General features: G+C 51.8%; 1 protein-coding gene across 4 annotated transcripts in view; it reads right to left on the bottom strand.

Moving 5' to 3' along the window:
- GPRC5B (G protein-coupled receptor class C group 5 member B) overlaps positions 1–24319 on the bottom strand; it is a 28732-nt gene extending 4413 nt beyond the window's left edge. Inside the window, exons 1-3 of one of the 4 annotated variants that reach the window (XM_025369490.1) lie at positions 23882–24319; positions 10662–11692; positions 684–820 (exon numbers count right to left, since the gene is read on the bottom strand). In XM_025369490.1, the coding sequence (XP_025225275.1) occupies positions 684–820; positions 10662–11691 (1167 nt within the window). In that variant the 5' untranslated portion in view covers position 11692; positions 23882–24319. Of the gene's footprint in view, positions 1–683; positions 821–10661; positions 11696–14985; positions 15006–23400; positions 23586–23881 lie in introns of those variants that run through there. The other 3 variants (XM_025369488.1, XM_025369489.1, XM_025369491.1) reach the window with 3 other exon arrangements.
- Positions 24320–24744: the final 425 nt, after the last annotated feature.

Here is a 24744-nt window from a genome sequence, read left to right as displayed (position 1 = left end):
AACCCAATTTACACATGTAAACTGGCTCAGGCCTTGTTTCTGAAAGAAGCATGTAGCTATGTTTGGAAATTAAATGTGGGGATGAGAGTGCATCTTTGGATTGCTGGAGAAACAAAATAATGTCATTCCACCGAGGCAAACGTAAACAATGACAATTCTGCTGAAGGTCTGTTTGGCATCAGATAGTAGTAAACCTGCTTCTGTGTTTGAGGGAGAGAAATAGTAACTCCTTCAATTTCTTAAGACTTCTCTTAGGGAATGGGAGAACCTGGTACCCAGCTCAGGGGAATCAACAGAGGGGTGACCGGGGACCTTAAACTAGGTTGGATGTCAGCAAAATCTGCTAGGGGTGCTCCCTCATTCTGGGCTTTTTCCAAGAGTCACCTCCCAGGGACAAAGCTGGGGCACTGCATCACGAAAGCCAAATAATTCAGTTGGTGCAACAAGGATTAGGAACTCTTTCAAACGAATCTACAGATGGTTTTCTAAATAGAGGTGGGTATCCCGTGTGTGGAGAAAGGGGGTAGAAAGGGAAAGAAGAAAAAAGCATTGCATGCGTTTGAGCTGCGGTCCTTGCAGGCCACATGAGCAGCCTCCACGGAGGAGTATGTCCCTGTTGAAGCTGCTCCCCCACACCGTAGACTCCTAGGCTTCCTACCCCCACATCACATCTTGATACTTACAGTGCCACCGTTGAGCACGACGGCCATCTCAGTTGGCTGATACACGTTGCTTCTAAACGGAGCGCTGGGTCTTTTCCCCAAGCTGCCACTCGGTCTTTTTCCCAAGCTGCCGTTGGGAAATCCTGCTGTTCGGAGAGCTGGGGGAGGGAGGAATTGGCAAGACAACATCACCAAAAAAAAGACACAATTTTGTTTTCTTCCTCTGCAACACCACCACGCTGCGGGCACCCCCATCCACCCAGCCCAGTGACTCCTCCCCTTTGTCACAAGCCTGATTCAAAACAAAAGTCACAAAGGGGCTTTGTTCTCAGGCTCTCTAGGAGCCTGACCCATCTCAGTGGGTTTGGGAAAAGCTGCTGTAGAGACCAGGGGAAGGAGGCTCATGGTTGGGCCTGTAGCCTCCCCCAAGCCACGCAGCTACTGCAGGCCATGAGTGACAGGCGCCTTCTCACTACAGAAAGCCATTCATGTAAAGTTCAGCATCACGCTACTCAGAACTGCTCGCTGTTTCTGCACACACACTGAGGAGGAAGCTGCTAAGAGTCTTCACTGGAAAGTGACCAGGGATGAGAACAGGGAGACTCTAACCACACGTGTAGGGTTATTCCAAACAAGAATAAAAGGGAGACCTAAAGCCAAGACGGCATGTCGGCACTTTTTCCCTCTGAAAGATGGGTAGAACCAGTGTTTCTTATATACTGTACTTTTAGAGATTTGAACTTCCTTTTAGTTAAAGAAAAACTAACGTGAAAAGACATGGAGGAATCTTTAAAAAAAAAAAAAAAAAAAAGGTAGAAGCCGGGTGCAGTGACTCAAGCCTGTAATCCCTAATCCTAGCATTTTGGGAGGCCAAGGTGGGTGGATCACTTGAGGTCAGGAGTTCCAGACCAGCCTGGCCAACATGGCAAAAACCCCTCTTTACTAATAATACAAAAATTAGCCAGGTGTGGTGGTGCGCACCTGTAATTCCAGCTACTCGAGAGGCTGCGACATAAGAAGCGCTTAAACCTGGGAGGTAAAGGTTGCAGTGAGCCAAGATTGCACCGCTGCACTCCAGTGTGGGTGACAGAGTGAAACAGTGTCTCAAAAACAGAAAAGTCTTCCCTGAAGGGAGCCACTTTTTTTGCTAAAAAGCAACAAGAGAGTTTGTTCTTGTTTTTTGTTTGTTTGTGTGTTTGTTTTGCAAATTACTTGGGGCAGGGACCAAAATCAACTTAGTTATACAGTTAAGCTTTACAGAGTGCCAACCAGGAGCCAGGCACTGTGCAACGTACTTTCTATACATTAACCATTAACTCATTTCATTTTCTTCCTTTCTTTTTAACTCATTTCATTTTCATCGCATGATAGGTCCTTTTTTTTTTTTTTGACAAGCTGTCACTGTTGTCCAGGCTAGAATGCAGTGGCACGATCATAGTTCACTGCAGCCTTGGACTCCCAGGCTCAAGCGATCCTCCTGCCTCAACCTCCTGAGTAGCTGGGACTACAGACACACGCCACAATGCCTGGATAATTTTTTAATATATTTTTTGTACAGATGGGGTCTCACTTTGTTGCCCAGGCTGACTATATGTACTTTCATTATTTCCACTTTGCTTGGGGCACAGAGAGGTTAAGTAACTTGCCCAAGGTCACACAGTTGGTAAGGGGTACAGTCAGCATTGGGACCCAGGCAAGGAATCTGTGTTCTTTTTTTTTTTTTTTGAGACAGAGTCTCGCTCTGTCACCCAGGCTGGAGTGCAGTGGCATAATCTTGGCTCACTGCAAGCTCCGCCTCCCAGATTCAAGCGATTCTCGGGCCTCAGCCTCCTAAGTAGCTGGGACCACAAGCACGTGCCACCATGCCCAGCTAATTTTTGTGTTTTTAGTAGAGACAGGGTTTCGCCATGTTGGCCAACCTGGTCTCCAACTCCTGACCTCAAGTGATCCACCCATCTTGGCCTCCCAAAGTGCTGGGATTACAGGAATGAGCCACCGTGCCCGGCCGGCATTCGATTCTTATAGAAGCTCAAACCCTATTGAGAATTGTGGATGCGAGGGATCTAGGTTGCGCGTTCCTTATGAGAATCTAATGCTTGATGATCTAAGGTGGAACAGTTTCATCCTGAAACTGCCCCCCAACCCCCCCAACCTTGGTCCATGGAAAGATTGTCTTCCATGAAACCAGTCCCTGGTGCCAAAAAGGTTGGGGGCAGCTGCTTTGGCCTACTCACATTGAATTTTTTTATTACTTGCAACTTACTTCAAGAAGCCCAACTAACACCGTACCCAGACCTGGGCCAGAGAGAAAGGCAAGCAAGGCTCACCCACCTTGCTTAGGACCTCTCCTAAGACAAGGAGGTCCCATTAGGAATCAAAGCTCAAATGGCTGAATGCCAGCCTTTTCTTGCATAGACCCTGCATGTGATGCTAGGCTGGCCTTGCCCCCAAAGCCAACTTGGGGCCTTCCAGCAAGAAGCAAAAGGTCATTTTAAATAGGCCTTGGCCCTAATGAGATCTGAGAGCCCAAAGCCCCTAATAGAGGAAAGAACACTTTTCTTTCTTGCTCTGTTGAAAGTGAACATTTCATGTGCCTTGTTAACGCTTTCCAAGATGTGATCCGAGGTGCTACATCTCTCAGTGTATTTTAATCTTTTATCACATACCCTATGCCTTGTTGATACTTACTAATAAGCAGCAGGTGAGGTTGTGTATATCTGAGGTCTCACTCAGTGGAAGGATATAGGGCGTGGAGGCTTCTGGGGCTTGGCAAAACCCCAGGCCAGCCTGGAGAATGCCCTTCCCACTGCATAGCATGTCAGGGATGGACTCTCAAAGGAAGAGAGACCAAAAGGCTAAAATGCAAGAGAAACTGGGCCAACCATAGCTCCTCAGCACCGGCTATTCTGTGAGACCCAAAAGCTCAAGGATAAGGCCTCTGCCGCATGGGGCCTGGTTCCTAAAATACAAGCTGGCTGAGGTCAGCACCAAAGATGCCAACAGCTGTTCCTCCTGTGGTAAGGGAGCATGCCAGTCCCCAGCCAGCAAAGCAAGGGTTTCTAGAACAAAGGCCATCTAGCCAGGACTCCAGTTTAGCCTTTCTGTGGGAGTTTTGCCCGGTCTCATAGGAATTTTTTTTTTTTGGAATCAGGGTCTCTGCCTCAGGCTGGGGTACAGTGCGTGAATATGGCTCACTGCAGCCTTGACCTCCCTAGCTCAAGTCACCCTCTCACCTCAGCCTCCCAAGTAGCAGGGACTACAGGCACACGCCACCATGCCTGGCTTATTTTTATATTTTTTTTGTAGAGACAGGGTCTCCCTATGTTGCTCTGGCTGGTCTCTAAATTTCTGAGCTCAAGTAATTCTCCTGCCTCAGCCTCCCAAAGAGCTGGGATACAGTTGTGAGCCACTGCGCCCAGCTTCATGTGAATTTTGGTGGACACACATTTGGGATGATTCCAAAGAAGGCTATTTTTTAAAAAGTCTGACAACACCCAGGATTGCTGAAGAGCTGAAGAGATGGGGCTTTGATGCATTTATCAAGGGGAAGAGCAGTCCACTGGTCTACCTTTCTGGGGTGCCATCTGGCAGTATGTACATTAATTCCTCACTTAATGCCATCAAAAGGTTCTTGAAAACTGCAACTTAAGTGAAGGAACGTACAAGAGGTCCTTGAATAGTGTCATTGTTTTGCTAGTGAAATTGATCAGGAAAAAGACTGGTTTTATTACACATCATTTCACTTAAAGTCAGTTTGCAAGAACCTGCTAATAATGTCAAGTGAAGATTTACTGTATCAAGATTTGAAGTGCAGACTCTTTAACCCATATCTAGAAAATCTTTTTGCAAGGAGTGAATTGATTAAAACCTGAAGATGAATGCATAAGAATGTTCATTGCAGCATTGTTTATCATCGAGAGCCAGAAGCAGGCAGAAGATTCACCAGCTGAAGATCAAAAAATTAAGTAACAGGGCCTAATGGCAAGCTCTGCATCATTGAAAGGAGACTGTAGCTCTGCAGTTACTGATCTGCAGTTATCTCCGTAACACTGATTTAAAGTAAGCACGCTGAAGAACATCACTCAGACCAGTGGTTTCAACCTGGTTACATCTGAGAATCACTTGGAGAGCTTAGAAAACACCTAATCCCAAACTCAGACTTAATCACAATTGAGCAAGCATTGTTTTTTTTTGTTTGTTTGTTTGAGATGGAGTCTCACTCTGTCGCCCAGGCTGGAATGCAGTGGCACGATCTCAGCTCACTGCAACCTCCGTTTCCCAGGTTCAAGCAATTCTGCCTCAGCCTCCCGTGTAGCTGGGATTACAGGCATGTGCCACCATGCCCGGCTAATTTTTTTGTATTTTTAGTAGAGACGGGGTTTCACCATATTGGCCAGGCTGGTCTCGAACTCCTGACCTTGTGATTCACCCGCTTCGGCCTCCCAAAGTGCTGGGACTGCACCCGGCCAAGCACTGGTAATTTTTTAAAGCAGCCCAAGTGATTGTAATGTGTAGCCTGGTTAAGAAGCACTCTGCCCTATTGTGTGTGAGTGTGGAAGCAAACCATTGCCCCCGGGCAAAGGGATTTTAAGCAATTTTTGTTTATTATTGTTTTTTATTTTTATTTTTCATTTGAGATAAAGTCACCCTTTGTCACCCAGGCTTGGGTGCAGTGACGCGATCTCAGCTCACTGTAACCTCCGCCTCCCCGGTTCAAGCGATTCTCCCATTCTCCTACCTCAGCCTCCCGAGCGGGTACCTGGGATTACAGGCATGCACCACCATGCCCAGCTATTTATTATTATCATTTTTTTTTTTGATTTTTAGTAGAGACAGGGGTGTCACCATGTTGCCCAGGGTGGTCTCCAACTTTTGAGCTGAAGCAATCTGCCCGCCTCAGCCTCCCAAAGTGCTGGGATTACAGGTGTGAGCCACCTGGCTATTATTTTTACTTGTTGAACCTACATGATTCTGCTGATTCTGTATGATTATTGTTGCTTATTTGCCACCAAGAAGGAGTAATAAAGGTATTTTTGTTTTGGAAAAGAAAGAGGGGAATGGAAAGACAACTTCCTTGGCTTTGGAATGTGTCACTGTGAAACAGATGTGAAACAGATAAGGTGGGCGGCACCTCCAGACTCTCCATCACCCCTGCGCCAGCCCCAGCTCTGCGGACACCAACCTGGGTCCCAGAGCCCTTGCGTCTCTGGATCTTACCTGGCTATAAAGTCTTGGCTGCATTTTTACAAGAAAGGATGTAAGTAATGGAATTCAGGAAACCAACTTCTTCTCTTCCTGCTCTGCCGTGTATTTATAGCTTACGCTTGAACAAGCTGCCTGACATCCCTGGGCTCAGTTTTCCACTCTGTAAAATGGGTCTGATAGTCCTCATCTTTCCAAATGCACAGAGTTGTCCTGACACCTCAGTGAGACGAGCGGTACTTAAGTGCTTTATGAAGAGGAGGGTAATTCCATGGCACAGGGGTCAGGCATGTGGCCTCTGGAGCTATCCCGCCTGGGTTCAAACTCTTGGCTTTGCCTGGATTTAAACTCTGCCTCTGCCTGGGTTCAAATTCCGGCTCTGCCTCTTGGGCAAACTGCTTAGCCTCTCTGTGCCTCAGTTTCCTATCTGCAAATCAGAACTCCTGGAGTTACTGCAGAGATTAAAAGAGATCAGTCACTAAAATGCTCAGAATGATACTGGGCCCCCAGGAAGCCCCCAGCAGAGGTTAGTTATCTTACACTGCAAAGGCCATAATACTTGGGTAACTCTGGCATTGTGGTTTTACTTCAAGAAAATGGAACCATCATGTTCAACAACACACTGGTTCTTCACCTTTTGGGGTCATGGGTGGCTTTGAGAATCTGACAAAGCCGTAGAACAATCCCTAGAGAAACATATGTTAAAACCTCTTCTCCAGTGTGATGATATTAGATGGTAGAGCCTTTGGGAGATGATAAGGCCATCAGGATGGAGCCTTCATGAATGAGATTCATGTCCTTATAAAAGAGGCTCCATGGCCGGGCGCAGGAGCTCATGTCTGTAATCCCAGCACTTTGGGAGACTGAAGCGGGCAGATCACAAGGTCAGGAGTTTGAGACCATACTGGCCAACATAGTGAAACCCCGTCTCTACTAAAAATACAAAAATTAGCCGGGTGTGGTGGCACGCACATCTCGAGTGTCCATCTCAAGTAGTCCCAGCTACTTAGGAGGCTGAGGCAGCAGAATTGCTTGAACCCAGGAGGTGGAGGTTGCAGTGAGCTGAGACCACACCATTGCACTCCAGCCCGGGTGACAGAGTGAGACTCCATCTAGAAAACAAAACAAAATAAAACAAAACAAAAAAAGGGGGCTGGGTGCGGTGGCTCATGCCTGTAATTCCAACACTTTGGGAGGCTGAGGTGGGTGGATCACCTGAGGTCAGGAGTTTGAGACGAGCCTGAACAACATGGTGAAACCCTGTCTCTACTAAAAATACAAAATTAGCCGGGTGTGGTGGCGCATGCTTGTATTCTCAGCTACTCGGGAGGCTGAGGCAGGAGAATTGCTTGAACCCTGGAGGTGGAGGTTGTGGTGAGCCGAGATCATGCCATTGCACTCCAGCCTGGGTAACAAGAGTGAAACTCCATCTCAAGAAAAAAAAAAAAAAAAAAAGGAAAACATGAATGCATAAAAGTTTGTACCCGTTTCAGGAGTTATTGCGATTTTTGAGTTCTGTGGGGAGTTTGGGCCAGCAAAGAGATGGCCCAACCAGGACCCCAGGAACTGACCAGCTCCTGATCTCTGCTCACCACATTCCCTGAAGGGCCCTCTGGGTTCCCAGTGCTGATCTCTGTCCTGATCCCTATCTTCTGGCATCCCAGGGAGCCAGCCTCCAAGCTGGGCTGACTCTGCCATCCCTGCCAAATTTCAACAAACACAGGCTTGCTGACTTGGAACTTCATAGTAAGAAGAGAGCAGCTGATAAAAGCCACACTGGGATTTCCAGCCCTATCTAGCCCAGGGGCTACTGGCGTTCCCTCCTGTAGGTCTGGCCAGTGGGAAGGGGCACATCCAGGTGGGAAGGAGGGATGTGGATGGCCTTGGATAGGATGAGTAGCTACTGAGCATGGCCCATGCACCAGGCCGCTGGGTGAATGTCACTCAAGAGGGAATCATGATAATCTGAAGTCCTCGGGCAAGTCATTTAACTCTCAGAGCCTCCATTTATTCACTCATAAGATGGGGATAATAACAAGACCTACCTCATTAGTTGGTAGTGAGGACTAAAGAGCTAATGCAGGTCAAATATTTACAATAGTGGCCGGGCGCAGTGGCTCATGTCTGTAATCCCAGCACTTCAGGAGGCCAAGGCAGGCGAGTCACATGAGGTCAGGAGTTCGAGACCAGCCTGGGCAACATGGTGAAACCCTGTCTCTACTAAAAATACAAAAATCAGCCAGGTGTGGTGGTGGGTGCCTATAATCCCAGCTACTCGGGAGGTTGAGGCAGGAGAATCACTGGAACCTGGGAGACGGAGGCTGCAGTGAGCTGAGATCGCATCACTGCACTCCAGTCCAGCCTGCTAGGTGACAGAGTGAGATACTGCCTCAAAAAAAAAAAAAAAAAAAAAAAATGCACAATAGTGCCTGACACATAGTTAGTGTTCAACAAATGATGACAATACTAGTTATTATTATTATGAATGCTGTAGCCCCTGATGCATCTTTCTCAAAGAACCGAGAAAGCGGAAGTTTATTTAATCTCTAGTGCTGGGATCCTGGCTGACTCCCTCCAAGTAATGATTCTAAGAGCTATTTCTCAAGTGTCCATAGCAGGGGATTTGGGTTCCTGTATCCCATTCCCTAGGCAGGTCCTAGTGGGTTCCTATGCCACATGCCCTAGATAGGACCTCACTTCTGAAGCCCCCTGCAGCAGTAGCAGATAGCCCTGGGTACCCAGAAAACGTCCATCTCAAGTGCTCGGCAAATCTGTTTTCCTGCCTTGGAACAGATGATACTTATCCACCCCAGTCACCAGAATTATAGGGGATGTTAATAACACTTGGAAGCCCAGTGCTATGGCTCATGCCTGTAATCACAGCACTTTGGGAAGCCGAGGTGGGGGGGAATCACTTGGGCTCAGGAATTCGAGACCACCCTAGGCAACATAGTGAGACTCCGTGTCTATCAAAAATAAAAAATAAGTTAACTGGGTGTGGTGGTGTGTGCCTGTGGTCCCAGCTACTCGGGAGGCTGAGGTGGGAGGACTGCTTGAGCCCAGGAGGTCAAGGCTGCGTGAACTGTGATTGTGCCACTGCACTCTAGCCTGGGCAACAGAGCGAGACTCGGTCCATAAAGACAAAAACCAAAACCAAATAACACTGGGAGATGGGAGCTGGTGGACAGATGCCCCAGCCTCCTTTTCTTCCTGGACCAATTCTGAGGCTTATTCAGCCTATGTCCTCAGAGGATTCCCAGCACGAATGAGCCGCTGCTGCCCGTGGTGGTAACTGGCTCATTAATGTACTTGTTTTATCATCTCTGCCTTCTCAGTCTCATTCTCCCTGCCCTCTCCCTTGCAGGGACCACCGCCCCACTAAACCACCTGCACTGGAGCCCTTGTCTCAGATTCTGCTTCCAGGGGAAGCCGAGTAAGATGCACAGAGAACACAGCAGGTACCAAGAGGGCTTTGTACTCACTGTGTTCCTTCTCCTAACAGCTCTATGAGGTGCAGTCTCTTACTATTTCTAGTTCACAGATGAGAAAACCTGAGGCTTATGAAAGTAATATAACTTGTTCAAAGCCACAGCAGAGGCAGAATTTGAACCCAGACATCTGGCTCCAGGGCCCAAATTAGTACATTCCTGGTGACTGAGGTAGGAGAGGGGATGGGAGCCATTCCCGCTGTGGCCCCCAGCCACATCCATCCAGCACATGGGTAGCAGACTCAAATGCTTGGGGGATGGGGAGCCAGGGAATTAATGTTACTATGCTACATAGCAGCTGGGTCAGGAGCAATAGAGAGTGGTGGAGAGTGCGGTGAACAGAAAAGTGGATTCCCGTCTGAAGGGCAGCCACAGCTCCAGGAGGGGCCAGAGGCAGGGGCTTCTAGTGCACATGGTCTCAAGTCAGTTTCAGACCATTGCAGCCCAGTGGAAATGTTGGTCCAGTGTTGCCAGATTCGACTTTGCAAAAGAAGCCAGGAACCTGTATTTTTAAAATAAATTGGCTGGCAATTGGTAGGGGGAAAAAAAAGCTTAATAAAAATCCATATCCAGAGCTTTGAGAGGCTGAGGCGGGAGGATCATTTGAGCCCAGGAGTTTGAGACCTGCCTGGGCCACATAATGAGACCCTGTCTCTACAAAGAATAAAAAAATCAGCTGGACATGGTGGCGCATGTATGCAGTCCCAGCTAGTCGGGAGGCTGAGGTGGGAGGATTACTTTAGCCCAGGAGTTTGAGGCTGCAGTGAGCTATGACCATGCCGCTGCACTCAGCCTGGGCAACAGAACAAGACCCTGTCTCAAAAACAAAAACAACAACAACAAAACCCAAACCCTGCTGGGCGCGGTGGCTCACTCCTGTAATCCCAGCACTCTGGAAGGCCGAGATGGGCATATCATCAGAGGTCAGGAATACAACACCAAGCTCGCCAACATGGTGAAACCCCGTCTCTACTAAAAATACAAAAATTAGCTGAGCATGGTGGCACACGCTTGTAGTCCCAGCTACTCGGGAGGCTGAGGCAGGAGAATCACTTGAACCCAGGAGGCGGAGGTTGCAGTGAGCTGAGATTGCGCCATTGCGCTCCAGCCTGGGTGACTAGAGCGAAAATCCGTCTCAAACAAACCAACAACTCAAACCATATCTGGGCCAGTTTCAGCACAGGAGCCAACGTTTGTGGGTTCTGATCTGCTACGACTGTCCCAGGCACTGGGACTGCCCATCCCTACTGCAGAGGAAGAAGAGCGTCTTTTGAGATGCTCTGACCCATCCGGGCGGTGCCCACTTTACCTGCATTGTGTTCATCCATGGAGAAGGCCTTGTTCTCCATATAGGCCCGCGGCAGCTGCACGTCCTCCTCGAAGGCTGTCTCCCGCATCCTGGGCTGCGACGTGTCGAAGTAGTTGGGCGTGTTCTCCTGCAGGGCGGGCAGAAGGGTGCAGTGGATCTCAGGGATGGCGTGGAAGATGACGAAGACCCAGCCGCTGGCCGCCAGCGTGATGGCCAAGGTGGGGTCGTTCCAGGCATCTCCCTGCTGCAGCTTGACATTGCCGAAGAGGTACATGGTCATCCAGGCCACCCAGATGAGCACAGAGAGGAAGGCTGTGATGAGGAGGAAGGCCCCGTTCAGCTTCCACCTCTTGAACTTGCCGCACAGAGTGAAGAGGGCCAGCCCCAGGGTGACCACCAGCAGTACCATGTCGTAGATGAGGGCCATCACAAAGTCCATGGGCTCGTAGGCACAGGCCGGCCTCGTGTCGCGCAGCACGGTGAGCACCAGCCACTCCACAGCGATGATGACTTGTACCAGCATCAGGCACAGCGCCAGGCCCACCAGCTGCCAGCCCGCGGGGCCCGTGCCGTGCCGCACCAGCCTCCGCACACGCCACGCCTGGCTCAGCAGGCAGGAGAAGCAGAGCGCAAAGAGGACGCCCCAGAGGAAGCGGCGGACGGAGCAGATGGTCTCGTCCTCCTGGATGATGAAGGCGAACGTCAGCCCGAAGAGGCCCAGGGTTCCCAGGAGGAAGAGAAAGTGGAGGCCCACGGGGCTCTTCTTCTCCTTCTCCTTGATGAAGGGCAGCCGCACCAGGAGGATGAGCATCAGGAGTAGTGTGATCAGGGCGCCCGCCCCGGCCACCGCCTCCACCACGATGCCCCAGATGGCGTCCAGGTCGCACAGGGACACGTACTGAGGGAGGAGGTCCAGCCCGCACCCTCGGGACGTGCTGGCGTTTTCAGAGGCCACCGAAGTGATCACAAAGAGCAGGAGGAAGGTGAGCACCTGGTGAGCTCTCATCTTTCTCTCTGATGCCACGAACATTCTAGAAAAGCCAAGGGGGGAAGGAAAGATCAATTCATTGGAAGACTCCCCCTCTCCTGACTTCTTGAAGAAGACCCGCCTCTCGTTTTGGTCCCATCTGTACCCTTGGCTGGGTGCAGTGAAGAACCGTGAATCATCACCGCTGGTGGCTGGAGGACAGGGTGGCAGGGAGGCCAACTTCTCTGTATGCCCTTTTGTATTCTTTGAATTTGATACTCTGTGCCACTTCAGACCTCTTGAAAAATAAGGGGAAGGCTGGGCGCAGTGGCTCACGCTTGTAATCCCAGCGGTTTGGGAGGCAGAGATGGGTGGATCACGAGGTCAGGAGTTCAAGACCAGCCTGGCCAACACAGTGAAATGCCGTCTCTACTAAAAAATACAAAAATTTGCTGGGTGTGGTGTCAGGTGCCTGTAATCCCAGCTACTTGGGAGGCTTAGGCAGGAGAATTGCTTGAACCTGGGAGGCGGAGGTCGCAGTGAGCCAAGATCGCGCCACTAAAGTCCAGCCTGGGCGACAGAGCTAGAAGCCATCTAAAAAAAAAAAAAAGAAAAAGAAAAAAGAAAAAAAGAAAAAGAAAGAAAGAAAAATAAGGGGGAAAAAATGAAACTTTAAAGAGACAGCCACAGGTCAAGTGCTGCACTAGGAGAATGAGTGGTATGAATTACCCAGTCTCAGCCTCTCGAGGCTAACAGCTAACATTTACTACCAACTAACTTCAGGACAGGAATTGGACACATCCAGTCCTCACAATGCCCTGTGAGACAGCTCCTTTTAGGACCTCCATCTTACAGGTGACAATACAGAGTCTCCAGGAGGAGACAACCTTTGCACAAGGTCACACAACTCAACTCCTGGATGCGACCTCACTCCGAGGGCTCCCAGCATTTCTTCGCTTTCTTTTTTTCTTTTTCTTTCTTTTTTTTTTTTTTTTTTTTGAGATGGAGTCTCTGTCGCCTAGGTTGGAGTGCAGTGGTGCAATCTTGGCTCACTACAGCCTCCGCCTCCCAGGTTCAAACATTTCTCCTGCCTCAGCCTCCTGAGTAGCTGGGATTACAGGCGTGCACAACCACGCCTGGCTAATTTTTTTTGTATTTCTAGTAGAGACAAGGTTTCATCATGTTGGCCAGGCTGGTCTCGAACTCCTGATCTCAAGTGATCCACCCGCCTCGGCCTCTCAAAGTGCCGGGATCCCAGCATTTCAAATGTAGTAAACACAAAAGCAGCTGTCTTCTTTGGTTCCAGGCTGCATCTCTCCCTCACCTCCCACGCTCGCTCTCTAGAACATCTCTGGAGGATTCCCCGGAGAGCGTCTCTCCCTGGGAAACCTGCAGAATTCTCTCTCCTGCTCATATACGAGCTGGACTCCACACAGCAGCCTCAGTGATGGGCCTAACCCAAGTTTCCTCTTGCCCCTCTGCTCCCTCTGCCTGGCCACTCCTCCTCCCTGTGCCAAGCTCAGCTCTGATGCTATCAACTCAGACCTTGGCCAAGGTCACACCCCAGTCTTCTCCACCACAGCCTCCGGTCTAATCGCGTCTGTCATTTTTTGACTGTTTACTTTGTTTCTGCCTTGCCTTCCTCCTGTCCTCCCATCCTCACTTCCTCCATTGCAAGACGTGGCAGGGCAGGGACATGGTCTCTCTTGTTCACCAGCAGACAAGGCTCCTTCAGTCTTGGCACGACTGACATTTGGGCTGGGTCGTTCTCTGTCATGGGGGACTGTGCGTTGTAGGATGTTTACCAGCATCCCCGGGTTCTACCCACTGGATACCAGTAGCACGTCCCCTCCTCCGACTGTGCCAACCCAAAATGTCTCTAGACAGTGCCAGATGTCCCCTGGGGAAGCAAAATCGCCTGGATGAGAACCACGGGTGTAGACTGAAGCTCGACACACAGCGCCTGGCATGAAGTAGATGTTTAGTAAATACTGAATGAATGAAAAACATAGCAAGGACGTCCTCTACCTCACAGCTACCAGCTCCTCGCTTTTTTTTTCCCCCCCTCTAACAGCCCCTTGCTTTTGAAGGGAGCCTGGTCTTTAGGAAAGCCACAGCCTGCACAGCTGGCTGGGCGCTCATTTTCCAGCATCTCAAGCCAGACTTACTGCCCCAGCTCAACCCACGTGTGGGGTTGTGACCAGCTGCTCTCCCCGGGCTCCAGTATGTCCCTGGGGCTTCCCTAAGTAAATGCGGTATCGACCACCTCACTGTTACAGAGATCCTGTGAGCGTCTCAGATCCTGCCCTGGCTGTGAGGCTTTCCAGTGGCATAAATTATTGATGTTACTGAAGGAAAAGGTGCCTGGGGCTGTCGGGCTCATGTCCTTTGCCTACTGATGAGAGGAGGCAGGCTGGGAATAGAAGGCATCTGGCCAGCATCCTGCCTCAGCATCCTGCTCAGGTACGCTCGGGGGTGAGGATGCACCCCGGGCACTGACGGTCGGCCTGCAATCCAGCACTTATTCGTGGTCCTGCCACATCAGTTGCTGGCGTGCCACCGCAGCTACTTGTGCTTTGTCCACACACCACCTGGGCAGTTATTTACTTAACTTTTGAATCAGCCTACTTAAAAGAAAACCAAACACATGCAAGTGTTTATCTCCAGACATTTTAAAATTGCTCATTGAGGCTGGGCGGTGACTCATGCCTGTAATCCCAACACTTTGGGAGGCTGAAGCAAGAGGATCACTTGAGGACAGCAATTTGAGACCAGCCTGGCCAATATGGTGAAACCCCTTCTCTACTAAAAATAAAAAAATTAGCTGGGCGTGGTGCCATGTGCCTGTAGTCCCAGCTACTTGGGATGCTGAGGCAGAAGAATCACTTGAACCTGGGAGGTGGAGGTTTCAGTGCACTGAGATCTTGTCACTGCACTCCAGCCTGGGCAACAGAGCGAGACTCTGTCTTAATAAATAAATAAATAAATATCAAATAAAATTGCTGGTTGATGTAACCCATGTTGCATACCCACTGGGCACATTTCAACCTACCACTCTTTGGATAAACATCCTAACACAATTGCTTGTTACGAGGTCCTAAAAGCACACCAGGGATCAAAATGTAAGAACTGGAGGCGTCAGAGCAAAATGCTAACAGTCCCTTACCCGGTGGAGGGGCCCTGGAGTGGATTCCCCTGAGACACCTCATCAATGGCCAGCTCAGTTAAGAGACTTCTCAGCAGGTTTCAGCAAGCAATGTCCCAAGCAGCCTCTCTAATCCCATCCAGCCCCAGGGTGGCTGGGAGGATGACAGGCAGGAATGCGCTTTGCAGTCCTGACTACCACCGATTCCCCAACCCCTCCTCCCCCTGTAGGCCAGTGACTCCCAGCCAGGTGCAATTTTTACCCCCAGGGACCATTTGGCAATGTCTAGAGACATTTTCGGTTGTCACAACTAGGGAAGGAGATGCAATTGGTATCGGAGGATGGAGGCCAGAAATGCTGCTAAACATCCTACATCTGGTGGGACAGCTCCCACCAGAAAGGATTATCCAGCCCTACAGGTCAACTGTGCCCAGGTGGACCAAGCCTGGTTTAGGCACGTAAAGACAGAATGGATGGGGAAGATGCCACGAAGCCAGCCAGGCCCCTCAGCAGCAAGCCTGCACCCTGGGTCTCTTTGCAAGAACTTGGCCTTCTTAAGCTGTTTCCACTCACTCTTGGAGGCGGTTCTCTCTTTTCCAGACCTGGCTGCAAATTGGGACTTTTGTTTCTCCAGCTCCTCCCCATTCCTGCTCAGTCGTGCAACCACAACAGAAAACCTGTGTGGAGGACGCCAACACCAAGATGGCGACCGAGCTTCTGAAATGGTGCAGAGTTCTATGGCCCTGGTCCGGGTTTCCAGCTCCTGACTCCTCTCTGACATGGGAAATGGATACACTCTTGCTTTCTGTTTTCATCCCTGAGGGTGGAACTCTCTGCTCTTCCGGGACAGCTGTTGTTTTTGCTGCTCAGCATCCGCTTCTCCCATTTCTGGAAAGAGCACCTGATTTTCCCTTGGAGAGCTACCTTGCGTCCGCGCTCCCAGCGTGGGCATCTGTCCCAGGCCTGGCCAATCACAGCATTTATGCTACCCTAAGCCACAGTGAGTGGTTCATGGAAAGGCACGTGGCCTGAGGCCCATGAGAATCCACCCTAGGATTGTTCTAGCACTCACTGGAAGGAGGTCTTCTGTTTCTGCTGGGGTTGAAAAACTACGAGGACGGAGGCCTGAAGCTGGAGAACACATTTGCCATCACAGGGCGAGAACTTGTCTGAGAGTAAAGCTGTCCCCGAGGAAACAGCTATGGGATGGACCACAGTCCTAATACACTGAATGGCTGGATTCATCCATGCCTGAAGCCAGTCTGGTCTTTGCAGTTCCAGCAGCCAGTTAACTCCCACTAGCCCCTGCTTTTTTTTTTTGGATTAAGCCAGTTTGAGCTGGGTTTCTGTCACTTGACAACAAAGAAGTTTAATATTCCTCCCACATCTTATGGCCCCTTCTTCCAGGAAGTCCTCCCTACCCAACCTCTAAGCACACAGACGCAACTGATGGCACCGCTTGTCTCAAGTGGGTCATTATCATTGCCAAGGCTGCCCATGAGATGACAGCCACCGCACTCCATAGGACAATGTCCAGGCTGTTTGGGGGAGGGGTGTGGCACACCGCCTCACAGACTGACGCTGAGGCAGCTCATCTAGGACTTCTGGGGGATTCAGAAATGCTCCCCAGAGTTTCCTATGGCAGCCAAAGTGACAACAATAATAACTGGTTAACCCTTACAGTGCTATGTTCTAGGCACTCTGTGTACTTCACATCTATTAGTACCTAATGATCTACATTGTAATTCTGTAAGGTAAGTACTATAACTATCTCCATTTTACAGGAGATAAAACAGGGAAGACAGCAGGCTTGTCCAAGGTCACGCAGCTACAAAGGGGTGAGGCCAGACGCAAACAATTGTACTATTGCTCCTGGGCTTTTACTACACACTAGAGCCCTAGAAGTGCCACTTGCTGAGCCTTTGACTGGCAAGTCAATCAAAGTAGATTCTCCCTGGCCTGGGACAGTGGCTCACGCCTGTAATCCCAGCACTCTGGGAGACCGAGGCAGGCAAATCATTTGAGAACAGAAGTTCGAGACCAGCCTGGCCAACATGGTGAAACCCCTTTTCTACTAAAAATACAAAAATGAGCCAGGCGTGGTGGCGCGTGCCTGTGATCCCAGCTACTTGGGAGGCTGAGGCAGGAGAATCACTTGAACCCGGGAGGCGGAGGTTGCAATGAGCGGAGATCACGCCACTGCACTCTAGCCTGGGCAACAGAGACTCCATCATAAAAACAAAGAAACGAACAAACAAACCCAAAGTAGATTCTCCCTGTCCTTGTCAATTCTTTTGATTGTTGTCTTTGTAGCATGTATCTCAATTTTCAATTATTTGATTTTATTTTTTTGAGACAGAGTCTCGCTCTGTTGCCCAGGATGGAGTGCAGTGGCATGATCTCGGCTCGCTGCAATCTCTGCCTCCTGGGCTCAAGTGATTCTCCTGCCTCAGCCTCCCAGGTAGCTGGGATCACAGGCGCCTGGCTAATTTTTGTATTTTAGCAGAGACAGGGGGTTTTGCCATATTGGCCAGGCTGGTCTCGAACTCCTGACCTCAAGTGATCTGCCTGCCTTGGCCTCCCAAAATGCTGGGATTACAGGTGTGAGCCACCACACTGGGCCAGATTATTTTATTTGTTGTACTCTTTTGGTCTGTTCCTCACCATTCCCCTCCTCCCCCAACCCCCACCTCATGCCCAGCACCTTGTCATCTTGTTCTGCACCAATTCCCCAGTGCCTGGCACATGGGCAGTGCTCACAATCCAGTTGCCGAATGAATGAATAAATGTGGTCTCCAAACCTCACACCACCCTGAAAGGCCATGTGTTCTCATTCCCATTTATAGGGGAGAAAACTGAGGGTCTGAGAGGTTTACGTCGAAGTTTGGTTCTTGGGCTGGCAAGAGCAGCAGCATCGCCCCAGAGCTCTTTAGAAATGCAGATTCCCAGGGAGTGGGTCCAGCCACCAGTGCTTCCACAAGCACTGTAGGCGATGCTGGGGTGTACCGAGGCTGGATACACAAGGACACGTACAGCAGCGAGAGCCAGAACTCAGAGCACTACCTCCTTCATCTCCCCACCCCAGCCCAAGACAAGGCAGGCAATGCCCACAATCCACTGTGCCCCCTGGCAGGTAAGCCCCCATCCTGCTAAATTAGCCACCTGGTGCCTCTCACCCTGAGAGCTGGGCAGCTCTCCAGGAGCCCCAAAAGGAATAATACCAGATTAGAGGTTTTGAGTCAGCCTTGAGGCAGGACTGATTGGGACAGGATGAATATATGGCAACAAACCCGTGGGATGCAAGCGTGCGCGCTTCTCAAAAGGAGTAATGAATAAATGTGAACGAATGCACAAGACTCAGCTCACATACTAATTACCTTTTCTGCCAGCCAGGCTCCTAGAAATGTGACTCACTCAGATGCTCTTAAATATACTGCATCTGTCTCTCTCACACACACAAACGCGTGCGCGTGCGCATGCACGCACTCTGCAGAGGGGCCAGAAGCAGCTAGCAGGTGGAGGAATAGCACACTCTATCTCTCCACGTGCTGGGGCCTGCAGAGGCCAGAACACAGGCAGGCAGGATTCCTTGCATGAGAAGGAAAACAAGGCCTGCCTGGAGGCTATGCCAAGGCCGTACCTTGGTGTGAACTTAGGAATCAGATCTTCCAGTTTCTGATAATGTCCCCACACCACCTGCTAGCACCTTGTGACTCTGGGCAGCTGCCATAAGGTGCCTCATCTGCAAAACAAAGGTGATAACAGTGTCCACCCCATGGGGTTGCGGTGCCGGTTAAAATACTTAGGGTTTAGGACAGTAGTTAACGGGGTAAGCAGTTTATATAAGGTGTCTATTAAATACATTAGAAAGGCCAAGCACGGTGGCTCACACTTGTAATCCCAGCACTTTGGGAAGCCCAAGGCAGGCAAATCACTTGAGTCCAGGAGTTGGAGACCAGCCTGGGCAACGTAGTGAAACCCTGTCTCTATAAAAATTCAAAAATTAGCCAGGTGTGGTGGTGTGTGCCTGCAATCCCAGCTACTCAGGAGGCTAAGGTGGGAGGATCACTTGAGCCCAAGAGTTTGAGCTGCAGTGAGCCGTGACTGAGCCACTTCATTCCAGCCTAGGTGACAGCATAAAGACAGCTCAAAATATAATAATAATAAAATACAATACATAGATAAAAAAGATTGGCAAACGCTCTCTTGTCTGAGGTGGTGAGCGCTTTCATTTTTCTAGAAGGGGCGGTTGCCATGGAGCTGGTGTTGTAACAAGGTGGCTCGCCTAGGTATTTGTCCACTGCTGGCTTCCAAGCTCATGCCTGTAATCCCAGCACTTTGAGAGGCTGAGGTGGGAGACTGCTTGAGGAAGGAGTTCAAGACCAGCCTGGGCAACATAGCAAGACTCTGTCTCTGTTATAAATAAAATAAAATAAAAAAAGAAAAGAATGTGTTGTAATGAGGTTACTGGTTTAGGTTTTTGTCCACTGCTGGCTTCTAGCCTCCCCCATCACACACCAACCAATGAGGTCCCTGAGGTGGTGTGAAGGGGAGACGCTCTTGGAGTGGTTGGCCCTGGGGACTCCTACACTCTTCTGCCACCTGCAGCAGGTGCTCTAAGTGAGAGCCTCACTGTGGAGGTAGAACCCAGGCCAGAGGACCTTGGGGTGCCCTGAAACCGGGCGTTTCTCTTGCAGAGTCAGAGCAGACACCAGCCATTCTCTTGGGAACCAGCATCCCCATCTTCCCTTTCACCCATGGGAAAGGAGACATGAAATGTACAAAACCGTTCTAGAACATTCTTACTGGCCTTGCCCCAGCTGCTACCAGCATGGCTGCACCCTGGATCCCCCTGACCCCAGCCACGTCCCCTCCCAGTGTCTAGCAGGTCAGTGGCATCTTAACCTACCTTCTCTAAAGATGGCGGTAGGCACTGGAGCACAGAAGGGAAAGACAAAATGAGCAAGTGGTGTGGGAGTGGATTTCCAAGCCCTGTGCATATGTAATAGTTCAGTGCCCAGTACCAACATGAATACGGGTACACAGTTCACGCTCCCACCAGGCTGAAAGGTCTCAGTGGGAGGGAGGCCAGAAGAGGGGAGTCAGACAGAACTATGTGACACTGGGCATTCCTTAACCTCTGTGAACCTCAGTCTGTCCATCTGTAAAATGGGAATAATGATAGTGCTGCTTTACAAGGCTGGTGTGAGAAGTACGTGAAAAATAGTCTGGGCCGGGTGTGATGGCTCACGCCTATATTCCCAGCTCTATAGGAGGCAGGAGATTGCTTGAGGAAGGGAGTTCAAGACCAGCCTGGGCAACATAGCAAGACTATCTCTATTATAAATAAAATAAGAAAAGAAAAGTCAGGTTTGGTGCCTGACACAGAGGAAGCAACAGCTTTTTAGTGAATTGCTTGTTGAAAAGTCAATCATGGCCAGCTGCGGTGGCTCATGCCTGTAATCCTAGCACTTTGGGAGGCTGGGGTGGGCGGATCACTTGAGGACAGGAGTTTGAAACCAGCCTGGCCAACATGGTAAAACCCTGTCTCTGGTGCACACCTGTAATCCCAGATACTCGGGAGGTTGAGGCAGGAGAATCTCTTGAAACGGGGAGGCGGAGTTAGCAGTGAGCCGAGATTGCACCACTGCACTCCAGCCTGGGTGACAGAGTTAAACTGTCTGAAAAAAGAAAAGACAATCATGATTCCCATTTTCCTGTAGGGAAAATGAAGTCAGAGACATCAGAAAAATTGGCCAGAGGCTCACTGGAATTTACAGGCTGGCCTGGGACTAGAACCCATTTCTCCCAGCTCCTGACCTCAAGGCCTTTCTGCTGCAGCCCTGTTCTGAAGCCCCCACGTATGACAGAGGCCCAGGATGGGGCTGCAGAGCCAGTCTCCCCATGCACCCCCGCATCACAGTCTGTCCCAGCTCACTCCTGCTGGAGCCTCTGGTCCATTTCCTGCTCTGCAAGATTAAACTGTTACAAGGTTTCCTGACTTTAAGCTCTTTCCCAGACCCGCAATTCTCACCCTCTGATATCTTTTCCAAGTTACAGGTTCTCCTAATCTTCATTCCCCAATGCTGACTAGACCACTGGCCCATTCGAGGGCTCTCAAATTAGAAAATCCTCATAGGTTAGTAAACAGGGTTGCAAGAACACAAGCTCTGTGATCCATGAATATGCAAAGCAGCTCCAGTCCTGTAAATAAAAGCAATCATTTAAATGCAAATTGCATCCTTGGCTGCCCGAGCCACGGCGGTTGGTTCCTCTCAGGCTGTAATTCCGAGAAGAAAATGTGACTAACTCGGAACCCCCAGGAAGCTCCGCGAGAAAGTGCTTACGGGGCCGTGGGCTCCGGGTGGCTCAGTTAGGGTGGATCAAAACTGTTTCAAAGTAGGGAGTGGATTTTAAAACCTGAGCTGCTCCTCCAGTTGGCTTGCAGTGGCTGGCTAGGCTCAAAGCGGTCCCCCAAGGCTGGACAGAGCTCCTTGGAGGCTCCCAGCATCTCTCTCTCGCCCCATGGGCAGAATGGAAAGGGGGACTATTTTCCATCTTGTCAACGTCAGGGGAGCTTCTACAAATGAGATCCGAAGGCCTCCCGCTCAAAACCCTAGGAGGGTTCACTGGTCCAAACGAAATAAACCCTAAACTCCTTTCTATGGCCCAAGAGATCGTGATCTGGCTGGTCCTCACCATTCCCCTATCCCCACCCCCAAATCTGCCTACAGCTCCAGCCACAATGGCCTTTGTTCAGTTCCTCTAAGCTCATTCCCACCTCCAACCTTTTGCACGCACAGCGCCTTCCTCCTGGTTCAGTCTTTCCCCTAGACCTCCCCAGCGGCGCGCCCCTCTTTTAGCTGGGCTGCACTCAAATGTCACTCCGCGAACAGTCTTCTCAGGTACATACACCCCTGTCACCTTCTTTTACATCACCCCTTCTTATTTTCCTGGCCGTCCTTATCCCAATCGGATTTCATATCCATTTGCTATGGGTTTGTTTAATGTTTGCCCACTCACCTCCCCAGCCCCGGGAGAGAAGGGGTCTTGTCCGTTTTATACAAGGCACCCAGTTCTGTCCCTGGCATGTTTCTTGAAATAACATATTAATCCAATAAAGATTCTGAGTTTATCTTTCTAACAAAACTGCCTGTCTTGCTGCCTGTGCCCCAAATGGCGGCTCCTTCCCCCTGGAATCTCCTTCCCTTCCCAACTCAGCTGACCCCTTTCCAGGCTTAGAGCAGGGAGCAGATAGGAAACTGTTCACTCCACAGTCTTAGATACCAAACTGGCCGGGAGGGCTTCCAAACGACAGATGCCAATTTGCATTTTATTTACATGTCATTTGCATGCAGTTTAACTCAAAGCCTGGATCCTCCGCAAGCCTCGAGTCCCCACCGCAGAAACTTCTGAATTAAGAAGGTTCCTTGGCTGAAGTGCCGGGGTTTTTGTGCCAGATCCCTCCCCCACTTCTCTTGTCTTTGCGGGACCCCCAGGGCTTTCTGGGCTCCTTTCAGGTGCCCCCCGGCCTGGTGCAGTTGGGCGGCCAATGTGGCGCGTGGGCTGGGGCCCCAGGCGGGGACGCCGCTGCCCGCCACACTCCAGGGGCCTTTGTCCGCGCTCCAAGGAGCCGCCCCCTTAGCGAACGGGGGACGGAAAGGGGGAACTGGCTAGGCCTGGGTGTGACAGAGCAAGGACTGAGGAGTGAACCCGCTGCACGGGGGAGACTTCTGGGGCAAGGTCGTTGGCCCCCTCCCAGGCTGTTTAACCTGCTGCCCGGTGCCAAGGCGGGTGCGGGCTCCTCCAGCGCGCTCCCTTTCCAGCCCAAGCCCTAGGGACCCCGGGATGTGTGGGGTCCTCGTGGGGCTGGAATCCTGTGTCCCCCAAGGAGAGGGAACAGAGCAGAGGTCTAGTCCTTATCCCCAGCCTAGCCGCCTCTCCCAGAGGTCCAAGTGCCCCCTGTCTGGAAGGGAAACGCCACTCCCCCCGCCGCGCCATTGTATGCAGCCGCCCCCTCCTCCCTACCCCTCCCCGTCATTGGTCCCCAGCCCAGGTCTCAGCTCTGCCCTCTTCCCCCGCCATGTCCCCCCCTCCCCTTGCTGAGTAATGCGCACTCAAGCCGGCTAAGGGCTTGACCCCCAGCCCCCGCGACAGGTGCTGCTGTTCACCCACAAAGTCCAGCCCTTGTGCCCCCGGCTGCGTCTGCCCCGTCCACAGTCAGCCCCCCCACGCGGCCCCAGGACCAGCCCGCAGCTCCTCACACACCACGAGTCACTAGGACATGGCTGGGTTCCTTTACGCTCCCCAGCTGCCCTTCACCTGTGGTCGCCCCCAGACCCTCCTGGGAGACTTGGATCTCTACCTGATCCAGGCACAGTCCCCCTCTCCCCGTAAAGGTCCCCAGACCCTCCCCTCTCCCGCCCACCCCTCTACGGCTCCGCTCCCGACGCACCGTGGTTCCCCTCGCCCAGATCCCACATCTCCCAATGAACTCCCTGGCTGGGGTTGGGGGGCCGCTTAGAAAAACACAAGAAGCAGACCCCCAATCCTCCCAAATCCACGGCGGGAAAAGTTTCTGGGGTCCCCACAGCGTCCTCCACCGCATCGGCGCAGCTCGCACTCACCGACCCCCGCGGCCCCGCAGCGCCAACGCTCCAGCTGGCCCTCGGCCCGAGTCACATCTCTGCAGCGCGGCCGCGGCCCCCGCTCCACGCACGCCCGCCTGCGGGTCCAGCTTCACTGCAGCGCCTGCCAGAGTCGCTGCCGCGCGAGGCGCCCCCTGGCCCGGCCCGCGCTGCTGCAGCGGCCGCGGCCCCGCCCCCGCCCCTCGGCCAGCCCCGCCCCCGGGCCTCCGAGCCCCACCCCCAGTCCCGCTGGCGGTTCCGCGCCGGGCTAGGCGTCGTCTGCATGCACCCTCGGAGCCCAAGCTCGTGGCTTCTAGCCCGGATCGCTGAGACGACCCCCCCCCCCCCACCTCCCGTGTCCCCAATTCGGGGACATTCCCCCCACAACCACAGTGCGCCCAGAAACAATCCAGACGAGCCGGGCAACTCCCCAGGGTACATCCATTTTCGGAAACACCCCTCCCCCAGCCAATACACTTACCGAAGGGTATCGCGACCGAGGGGTACCGAGGGGTCTCAGCGCAGGAGCCTTCCTGCCCCCAGGCCACACTCCAAGGTGGGTTCATAAGCAGTAACTTCCCCGAAACACACCAGCACCAGGTCCAGGACGCAGAGAGGATCGATCCCGCCGGGTGCCCTTCGAAGTCACCAACACCCCGGTATGCACCTAGGGGCACACACACCGCTAGGCCTCCTCTAGGCAGGTTCCTCCTGGACACACTCCTCTCTCCTCACTGCCCACCTCCCAGGTGTCCTTATCCCTTTACGCACACTGAGTCTAACACCCGCGTCCTTCGCCCCTCCAAACACACACGTCCACACGGTGCACCCCTCACGTGGGTCCCTACGCAGGATGGCCACCACCCCTACCGCACACATCACCCACGTACGCACACGTCCACCGCCCTTCAGGGCGCACATACTCAGTGGCTCGGGCCACTGGCTGTGCTCTCCGCAGACGCTCAGGGCACAGCCCGGACGCGTGTCCGCTGGGCGGCTGTGGGACCTGCTTGAAGGAGGGGTCCGGGGCAGCCTTCCGCCTCGGCACTGAGTCCCCCTCACCCGTCCTAGTCCACAGGCCTTTCCGAAGTCGGCATTGCTTCGATCAGGCCTGGGAGCTGCGCTCCGGCACCCCATATAGGGCTGGTTCCCTGGTGACCTTCAGACCAGCAAACCCAAGCAGTCTCAGGTGGCCCCCCTGCCAAAGCCAGAAACAGACCTTTGAGCAGCATCCCTACCCCGCACTCCAGATTCTCAGGGTGAGATTTCCTTTCCACCTCCGCAGCCCCCCACCCCGTCCCCGTCCCCACCCCCGTCGCCGCAACCATCCCAGCCACATAAGAT

The sequence above is a fragment of the Theropithecus gelada genome, chromosome 20 (genome assembly GCF_003255815.1).
Source record: "Theropithecus gelada isolate Dixy chromosome 20, Tgel_1.0, whole genome shotgun sequence".
Taxonomy (NCBI): domain Eukaryota; kingdom Metazoa; phylum Chordata; class Mammalia; order Primates; family Cercopithecidae; genus Theropithecus; species Theropithecus gelada.
This window is presented reverse-complemented; position numbering and strand designations above follow the sequence as displayed.